General features: G+C 32.7%; 1 protein-coding gene across 1 annotated transcript; it reads right to left on the reverse strand.

Moving 5' to 3' along the window:
- Positions 1–1,058: 1,058 nt before the first annotated feature.
- On the reverse strand, positions 1,059–10,013 carry PADL01_0007800 (erythrocyte membrane protein 1 (PfEMP1), truncated, putative; the record flags this gene model as incomplete). Its single annotated transcript, XM_028680668.1, has 2 exons — positions 1,059–1,061; positions 1,155–10,013. The coding sequence occupies 2 exons, from the start codon at positions 10,011–10,013 to the stop codon at positions 1,059–1,061; spliced, it is 8,862 nt and encodes a 2,953-aa protein (XP_028541446.1).
- Between the last annotated feature and the right edge of the window lie 970 nt (positions 10,014–10,983).

Raw genomic sequence — 10,983 nt, forward strand, 5'->3', positions numbered from 1 at the left:
TTTTTTTTTCTATATAATTACTTTTTAACAAATTGTTTTTCCTATATATTTCTTTTTTTCTATTTCAACAAATTTATTTCCATATATTTCTTTTTAAGTTCACTATATTTCTTCCTATATATTTCTTTTTTTTTAACAAATTTATTTTCATATATTCTTTATTTATATCAACAAATATATATCAATATATTCCATTTTTTTTTTTTTAATTTATTTCTGATACAAAATTTTTTCTCATTTTATTTTCTTAATGAATTCTTTTTAATAAAATATGTCATTTTTATTTTTAAATGTGTTAAAATATTTTTTTTCTCTTTCTCTTTCTCTCTTTTTTTTTTGTTTCAACTAAATTGATCCCGTATATTTCTTCTTTTTTATTTAACCAAAATTTTTTTATCTATATATTCCTTTATTTTTTTTCAATTATTTTCTCATAAAATATATTCTCATTTTTTATATTAACTGAATTTTTTTTTATATTCCTTTTTTCTAATAAAATATTTTATCACTTTTCATTTTATGTGAATTGTTTTTTATATTTTTTTTCTAATAAAATATATTCTCATTTTTTTATTTTAACTGAATTTTTTTTTGTGTATATTTTTTTTTCATAACATTTCTCATTTTTTTAATTGAATTTTTTTTTGTGTATTTGTTTTCTCATAAAATTTCTCATTTTTTTATTTTAATGGAATTTTTTTTTGTGTATATATTTTCATAACATTTCTCATTTTTTTATTTTAACTGAATTTATTTTTATATTCTTTTTTTCACAACATTTCTCACTTTTTAATTTTATTTTAACTCAATTTATTTTATTTTTTTTTTTGTATTTAAAAAAAATTTCTCATTTTTTTATTTATATTTTTAAAATTTTCTGAAATTATTTTATCTGCTTTTTATTTTATCTCTTTTTTATTTAAAAAAAATTTCTCATTTTTTTATTTATATTTTTAAATTTCTGAAATTATTTTATCTATATATACTTTATTATTTTAACAAATATATTCCAATATATACCTTATATATATATATATATCTAATTTTTTTTTTTTTTCTTACTATATTTCAATATAAATATAAATATATATATAAAACACATATTTACCACATAAAAAAACACACACATACACACATATATTTCTCATTCTTACCTTCAAATAAAATAACAAAGCAATAGAACCTAATGCAACTCCTATTCCAACAGGGGGTATGGTAGATGTGAGGATATCACCGGTGGGGGGTTTTTGTGGTGTTGTTGGGGAGGGGTTTACAGGGTGTTGTCCACCACTAGCTCCTGCATCAGGCTCTGCTGGGGGTAAGGGTTGTGGATGTTGTGATGATGTTGAACCACTACCAAACCAACTAATGACTTTTTCCAGTCCACTTAAAATATTTGTTCCAGCTAGTATCCCAACTGGCATTATAACATTTTTTCCAAGTTCTTCTGCAACTTTTGCAGCTTCTTTTGCAACTTGTAAAGCGTCAGGAATTATTTTTCCAGCAGCATCGAAAGCTTTTTTTGCAATTTCTGGTCCATGTTCATCAAAAGTTAAAAGTTTTTTAAGGATTGATGCATTCTCGTTTGTATCATATATAGATTGTTGTATCAATTTTTTATATACATTATTTGAGTCATTTTCATAATTAGATATTTTTTCCAAATCATCATAAGTACAAATACATTCAGGACATCTTTTTTTCAGATATGCTTCAGCATCATTTTCAGTATATGAATTCGAATTAGCACTAGTAGTATCTTTTGTTTCTTTGTCTTTTTTGTATTTTTTTTTCAAATTTTCCCATTCAAGATGTCTATTATGAAATAATTTTTTGTATGAATTTAAGGCTATTACACATTTTTCATCCTTCTTATCAGGTTTAATGAAATCAATATTTTTAATATTTGTTTTGCATTCTTTGGACACCATATCTGCCAATTTAGTACGTTCGGAACAATATTTCCTTGCCCATTCTTCTAACCATCTCAAAAATTGAGGTATATTATCTATTTCTTTGTAATCTTCACAATGTTGGTCTTTATCAGTTCCAGTATATTGACATAACATAACATGCCATATATGTTTTTTATTTTTATCCCACCAATTTTTTCTTTCAAATTTTGTCGTTGTTGTTGCAGAAGTACCACCACCAGAAGAAACACTATTATTATTTTGTGATTGTAATTTTGTAATTGCTTCATTTATTTTACTGGCTATATCATCGTTTTTGGAATTTAAATCATCTCCTTTTATAAGATTTCCATAATCACCAAAACTATATTTGATTGCTTGAAAAGCTAATTTTTCATTATCTTTATGATAATTCATTAAATTTTTTGCTTCAGTAGCAGCAGAATTCAACAAATGTTTTTTGAAATCATCGAGTGTCAATTTATTTAATTTACTACCATATAACATTGGAAAGCAGAGGTTTTTTCTCCTTGGAGGAACTTGTACTCCATAATTATCATCTTTTTCATTTAAAGTTAATTTATTCCAGTTTTCAAATGAATCATAATTTGTTTTTTTATGTCTACATCCAGGACGGCCACTAAATTTCCCATATTTACTACAATATGACTGCTTGGTATCAGGACATTCATCTAATTCTTTAAATTTATCCTGTTGTGCGGGTTGAACACTAGGACCCGCAGGATGAACACCAGGAGAAGGGGGATGAACACTAGATTGACCAGAATCCGGTTCACCAGGAGAAGGGGTTGTATCAGGTTTAGGACCACCAGGTTGTTGGCTACCACCACCTTGACCAGGAGAACCAGGTTGTCCACTATTTGGATCAGGTGGACCACTAGATGAATCAGGGTTTGTGTCTTTTTGGTTGGGTTTTTGTGAATCCGGTTTTTGTGGATTTGGATTTGGCATAGGTTTCGGTGGATTTGGGGGTCTAGGGGTGTCACACTCACATTGTTTTTGGTACTCACTAGGTATTTCCTCCAAAGATTTGGGGGTATCAGTACCGCCACCAGTGGTAGGAGACGAGATATCACTCATGCAATTACACTCAGTGGAACCACTAGCTCCAGGTTTACTACTATTTTGACACGCTTTTTGTAACTTTTTGTGTAAAAAAACTCTTGCATCACTTGCCTCGTTTGCCTCTTTATCCTTTTCATATAAATTTTTTTGTTTTTTATCTGCCTCAAACTTGGTTTTTTGTTTTTCATATTGTTTTTTCCAATCCTTAATAAAATTTTGATATTTATCACACTGTGATTTACAGTCTTGTTGCTTTTTCTGTTCTTCTGATTCAGTTTTTTTGCAGTCCACATCCTTACACTTATCCTGCAACGTGGCAAATTCCTTGGCGTAGTGACCACAGTAATCTTCCCCCCATTCGGCAAACCAACGTAAAAATTGGTAGTTTTTGCCACTATCGCGAGTGGTACCCACGGGATAAGTGGTGTCATCAGGCATTTGGTCGCAACCACTTAGTGTGGTGGTGTCGTCACATCCTTTTTTGTACCCACATTTCATTGCATTCCATACACATTTCTCATTACTTTTCCAGAAGTTTCGTCGATATGTACTACCGGGTTTTCCAGCGTCTTTATCATCATCATATTCTTCTTTAAATATTTTTTGCAAATTTTTCTCTGTTTCCTCCTTATCTGTTTCTGTCATATCATGACCTAGAATTATATCTCTTAAATCAAGAAAACTGTATTTTAAAGCACTACATTCACTAACTTCATATTTATATTTTTCATCATTTTGTCCTTTTCCTTTTTTTGCTTTATAATATTCTCCTAAATTATGTCCTTCAATTGCAGCAAGTTTTATCAAATGTTCAAACAACGACTTTTCATCTTTAACTTCATTAGGAGTGTTATCGTATTTTCCATCTAGTCCTCTAAAACATATTTTTTCTTTCCTAGTTGGAAGGTATACTTCTGCAGGAACCTGACGATTCTTCAAATACTCATAATCCTTCTCATCACTGTTATTCCATTTAATTTTCTTACCTTCTGCCGCTTTTTTTAATCCTTCACAATTACTCTGTCCCTTAATTTTACTATATTTATCGTCTTTTTCAATGTGTTTTTCGTACAAACTTTCATTTCCTGAATTATCACATGATTTTTCACAAAACGAATCGATATTGTCTGTTGGGGAACTTTTACCTGGATATTTAATTTTTTGTACAACATCTTGTGTTAATTTATCTATACATCGTTTACATTTTTTTTTATATGGTTTATATTGGTTATCTTGTCTCTTGAAAACGTCATTAAGATCTGCACCTTCACATATTTTTGCGTATTCTTCTATATATTTATCAGGTTTTTTTTTCGTATGAGCATATATATTTTGGTATTTTGCTCCTTGTTTCTTGTATTCCTCTTTATATTTTTCTTTCTGACCATTCCATTCCCCCTTTTTGGTAAACAACCATTTATGATATTTAGCACATTGTTTCTGACAAGGTTCGCACGTAGAGCCTCCACATAACGTGTTACATGATTTATCCATACATATCGTCTGTAACTCCGACATATAATGTTGTTTCTGTGTACAAAAGTTTTCGCCCCATTCGATGAACCAGCGCAAAAACTCATCGTGGGAATCATACACAGTGGGATAGTCACTACCACTGGTATCACACTTATTGGTACCGCCACAGTTCATTGCTTGCCATATCTCACGTTTATGTGTGTTCCACCAACTTTCACGGTCTTTCACTATGTCCATATCACTCGGTGTGTTACCACCCGCGGTATCCGGCATTTTAAATACGTCATATATATTTTTTTCCACTCGCGGCGAATACCCCGCGGACCACAGATCGGTGCCTTTGACCATATCGCCATAATCATAAAAACTGCGACGCAACGCGGAGCAGTATTTAGTGGTATCAGGGGTACCACTATTTTTTGTGTAATATTTGTGTAAATAATGTGACTCACCTCTTGCTGCGTCGATTAATTTAAGTCTAAGTTGGTTTTTTGCGGCATCTTTAGTAAGTGGTTTGCCACTCGAATCCTTGTCACCAATTTTTGAGAATAACCATCCTATGCACATACTGTTCCGTCGTGGCGGGGCAAAAACTTTACCACGATCTGTCGGGTGTGTCACATATGTACTACTCCAAATATTTTTGTCAAACTTTTTCTCAGTACAGCCATACTCAGTATAATTTTTATCACAGGGGTTATCTGTGTCTTGTGTATGTTTTGACGTGTCACAATTACATATTTTTTCTTTATCACCATATTGTTTATCACTCAGTAGTGCCGTCATGTATTTATTGTCACAGTTTTGGTACGTGCAGGGATACAATAAATATACGTTTGGATGACTATACTCTTTGGTATTAACACTAGATGTATTTTTATTCGCCTCTTCTTCTTTTGTTTGTAGATATATTTTAAAATTCTTATTCCACTCATCTCTTTTTTTGGATAAGAAATTTTTATACTCATCACATTTGGGTTTGCACTTACTATTAGCTTTCATCTGACCATTAGTGCCTTCACAATCTGTATTCTTACCAGTTCTATCAGTGTTACATACCTTGTCAAACTCCTTTAACACCTCGTGTCTCTTGTGGTAAAAATCATCGGACCACTCTTTTGCCCACCACTCAAACTGGTCATCATCATTAATCAGTCGGGGGCAATCGCCAGTGGCAGACTTGTTACCACTGTCTTTTATACCACATTTCGCTGCTTCCCAGAATTCCACTTCATGTTGCTTCCACCACTCCTCTCGTGTCACGGTTTTTCCACTTGTGCCACTTTGTTTTATAATTTCACCTATTTTCTCCTGCACCTTTTTAATACTCTCAGGCTTCCACAACATATCCCCTAGAACCATATGTTTGAAATCATTAAAACTGCGGTACGCCGCTTCACAAAATCCAGGGGGTGGGGTACCAGTTTTTTTTTTTGTTGTTGTGTAATAAGTGTACAACAGTTCTGTTTCTTTTTTAATTGCAGCTTTTAACGCCTTTTTCATATTTTCTTCACTAGAAAATGCATTATCCACTATAGCTTGTTTTGTATACATGTTTGCTATACATAATGGTTGTGTTCTAGGAGGAACACAAACATCTTGTTTTACATCTGTTGATGTATTTTGTATATTTTTACATAACCATTCTTTATTTCGTTCTTTGTTGCCCTTTTTAGGATCAAGTTCATTATAATTTTTAGTTTGACAATTAGAAGCATTACCTATACCATCACATTTATCTGTCGGAGAAGGTTTTGTAGTTTGATTTTCGCACTCGTGACATATTTTTTCTCTATCTTTTTCACTGTTGTTTATCAAAGCTTGAACATAATTTTTTTCAGTTCCTCTAAGTTTATCACATTTACTATCCAAATCTTCATATTCACCTTGTATACTTTGCATTTTTTCTGATTTTACTCCCTCATTCAAAATACATTCTGCTTCCAAATATATATCAAGATCCAAATTCTGCATATTATCTTTTCCTTTATCTTTATGATGGTTATAATTGTTTTGTTGTTTCGTCCATTGATCATCAATTTTACCTTTCAATTCCTTAAAACAATTACATAAATCGTTACATTTTGTACATTCTTTCTCACCAGTGGTTTTTGTTTTTAAGTTTTTGCATGATTCTTCTATTAATTTTTTACTCATATCTAACATATTTTCTATATCGTGTATCCATTCTTTGAACGAATCATAAAACAATTGGGTTTGGTCGCCACCGCTAGTGGAGGAACCACTATTTTTGCCAGAACCAGGTTGTTTCCTGTCATCATCATCTCCTTCGTTTTTTGTACACATATTGTTAGTGGTACCACCAGCTTGTTTGGCACCACTGGCTGCGGTGTCACCACACTTCCACGGGTTCCCGAACCCCTTGTCTTTACATTCAATTTTTATGGGACAGTTTTTTAGACATTCGGTCACTTTTTTGGATTCTTCGGTAAGTATGTCTTGTATGGTAATATTATTGGATTTGGTACCACTTGTAGATTGATATGCCTTACTGAGTTCACTTTGTTTCTTTTTTTTTACATATGTATCGGCATCATTTCCCACTGATTTAAAACTTGACATCCATTTAGTTGGATTTATAGTCTGAAAGTCACGATAATAATTTTTAAAATGCCTCCATTCGTTAGTTTTTCTTTTTACCCATTTTTCATAACAGGGACATTTATCTCTACATTTTTTTCCATCACAATCACCTGAACTTGGTGTTATATTTGTGCAATCAGAGGATTTACTTTTTACATTTTGTTGTTCATTGAAAAAAGATGTCAACCAATCTTCAAAAATATCAGAAAATTTATCTTTAAAGTTACTAATATTGTGATCAGTTTTACTTTTACTTATGTCTATGCACATATCATTGTCTTGAATACAATCCCATTCACTCAATTGAACATTACCAGGATTTGGTGTACCATTATTACCAAAAGTTTTTTCACAATCTTGTATATCTTGGGATTTTGGAGGTGTCACAGCAGGAGGTACCTTTGGTGAGGGTGATGACGATCCGCCTTTCTCTTTACATCCACATTCATCTTTAAACTCTTTAGGTTTTTCTTTGAACAAATAATCTTCATTACCTTGTTCTTTTGTTTCTCTTTGTGTTGTATCCTTGCAATACCTATATCCTCCCATAGAATCAACAAAATCGGCAGAATTTGAATAGTTGTTGTTTTGTTTAAGTTTTTGAATAAATTCTTTATCATTACCATTTGGATTGCTATATAATGATGTGTATTGTTGTTGATGTTTTGTCCATTGAGTTTTCCATTTCTCAACATTTTCTTTATACGTATCGCACATACCTGAACACATATCACATTTTTTATTATCTTTCTCACATTTCCCTTCACCAATATTCTTGCATAACGTACACTGTTCTTTTACCGCGTTAAAATCCTTTTTCATCTGTTTGCAGTAGTTTTCGTTCCATTCGGCGAGCCATCTCAACTTCTGCGGTATATAGTCGTCTACAGGTGTGGTATCATTGTAGCCACAGAAAGCACCTACGACTTTACCAGTAGCTCTATCTATTTTTTCATCCGACGCCGCGAATAAATCGCCTATTTGACACTTTATGGCATCCCATACTTGGTCGCGGTTAGCACTCCACCAGTCGGACCTCAAGGTTTTATACGGGGGGGATTCATTTTCACCACCAGTATATTTACCGTTTCCTTTTTCGTCTTTAATTTTAGCAAATATTTTATCTAAATGCCCCTGTAAATTTTTCATATCGTCATTTTTCTCCCATATGTCCGTACCCCTTATGATATCACCTAAGTCTGCAAAACTGGCGCGCACCGCCCGGCACATACCAGACTGGTCATTAGAATTACCGTACAGTTTTAATATATTTTCTGCCTCTTCTTTTGCTGCTAATAATACATCTCCAGTAAAAGAGTCGTTGACACTACCATTATTTATAAAATCGGGGTTTTGACCACTTCTAGCTAAATTTTCTAAGTTAGAAGTACACATATCTAATCTACGAGGAGGTAAAAGAACTTCATTGTTATTTTGATCTACTTCTCCCTTCTTCGTTCCCCATTGTTTTCCTATAACAAATCTATCTGGATTATCTCCTCCTTTACCTTTACATGGTTCACCATCACTACGAACATCATTCGTATGTTTTGATTTATCCATCTTGCAAGGATCTCCATTAAAATCACTTCCTTTATTTCTATTTTTAAACTGCGCATTTTCTATATTTCCCTTTAAATCGTCAAGTTTACCACCACCCAAACGACCCTCCGCGTCTTTTTTAGCCTGTGATTGTATGTCTTGTGCTATTTGCATCACGGTTTTGGGACCAGGGACACTAGTGGTAGTAACACTAACACCTTGGCCGGCACCACTAAGTGTAGGTGCTGGGATTTGTGTTCCAGCTACATTGACTGGATCCTTGTATTTTTGACATTTAGGTTCACTATCTCTCTTTTCTGTATGTATTCCTCCTTGACACATACAATTAAAAATTAAATTACCTTTATCTTTTTTAACATCAAATAATTCGTCAACAGAACAATGACCGAGCTCTGTACAACATTCAGTGGTGCTTGTACTTGCTGATGTTTTAAGCATTTCTTGTAATTCATTTTGTGATTGACCATTATCTGCGTATTTTGTATGGGTACAAATATTGATATAATTATCAAAATAAGGTTTTGTTTCAACTAAAAATTTTTTATATATATTACATACATTTTTACATTCGTCTTTATCGACATTACTTTTATCTCCTTTGCAATTTTCTATCATCATATCTCCCAAATCTTTTTTTAGTTTACAAAATTCTTCAGACCATTCCTCGAAAAAACGAACGCATTGAGTTTTGTTACTATGATCCACTGAACATGATCTTCTGGTACTTGGGTCTTTGAAATGATTTGTTTGTAAATCTTGTACTAGTTCTTTAAAATGAGAACTCCAGGCACTTCTAAATTTGTCTTTTCCTCCCACCTTTGTTTCAATATTTTTAATTATACATTGAATATTTATCGTATCATTTTCATCAACTATATCTATACCTTGTAATAATTTAAAATAATCGTCCATGGTACGTTCCCATTCTTTACAAAAAGAAGTATGATCATTTTTATGTTTTTTGTGTATAATATTGCTTATTTCTCTACTTAAACCTCCGATCATACCTTTTGTCAGCTGACCTGCAACTTCTCCTATCTTAATTTGGGCGCTTATTTTACCCTCTATCGCTTCTTTTAATGTTTTTTCATCTGTACTTTTTTTCTTAATTTCTTCAAGATATTGATCAATTCCTTCAACTAATAGTGATCGTCTACGTAGAGGTACATGTATATCTTTAGATGTTTTTAAATCAGGACAACCACTACGTGCAGTTACTATTTGAATTCTAGAGCCATTATTGTTCAATTCCAGTATATTGTCTTCAACTGTAATATTTAATTTATCACAGTTTTCTGATCGTAATACTGTTTTTCCTGCTATATTTATAACAGGTAATACATCTTTACTCGATTTTAATCTATCCTCCATTTATATACCTTCACTACACATATGTAGATATTAAATTACCATCACTTAAACGATTAAATCCTGGGGGTGATTAATATATATAGGTTGGCCAACATAATATCAATCATCTTTTCTGTATGTTGTTGGGTTGAGTCTCTCCAGTTCAATTCTTATGGGGGCGCGCAGAATGGTACTTTCACACTACAAAGTGGGGTATCACTTGTCCATTATATGTATGTGTTATCATATATTTTAATAATATACACTGCGCAAATTTTCTTATATTTCCACTTTAAATCGTCAAGTTGTACCCCCACGCTCGGGGTTACATACTACAAACGTATACCCCTCCGCGTGCCTTTGTGTGGGTTTAAGCCTGTGGGAATCATGAATAACATAGTTGATCATTGTGTTCCATACTATTAGAGCTCAACGGTTTTAATTCCACGGTGTTTTTATAGCGCGCCACCGTCCATATTGATGGGTAACCCAAGTGCCGGCACCCTAGATGTGGGGGTATATCATAAGTAACACTAAACCACTATTGGCCGGCAGCCACCCTTAGAGTAGATGTATAGCTGGTTTTAAGCCACGTGGTTAGACTGGAGATTTATGTGTTCCAGTGCTAGAGCTATATTTGCACACCGATTATAATATGGTATCCTTGTGGGTTATCTTTGAGACATCCATATTTAAGGTTTCACTGGTTTAATATTAATATATCGTTGGGTTCTGACTTTCTCTCTTGTGTGTTCATGTATTATAGACTAGTGGTTAATAGGTGATACCCGCCTGTCCTTGGCCCACTATATCATATTATCGTGTGAGAGTATAATAATTAAATTTAAACTTCATATTATATATCTTTTTTAAACATCAATAATTCGTCAACAGAACTAAATGACCGAGCTCCCCATGTACAACCATTCTTAGAGTGGTGCTTGTACTGGGGTTGTTCTTAGATGTAGTGTTATAAAAGCATTTTCATTGA

This window comes from Plasmodium sp. gorilla clade G2 (genome assembly GCF_900097015.1).
Source record: "Plasmodium sp. gorilla clade G2 genome assembly, contig: PADLG01_00_9, whole genome shotgun sequence".
Lineage (NCBI taxonomy): Eukaryota > Apicomplexa > Aconoidasida > Haemosporida > Plasmodiidae > Plasmodium > Plasmodium adleri (nom. inval.).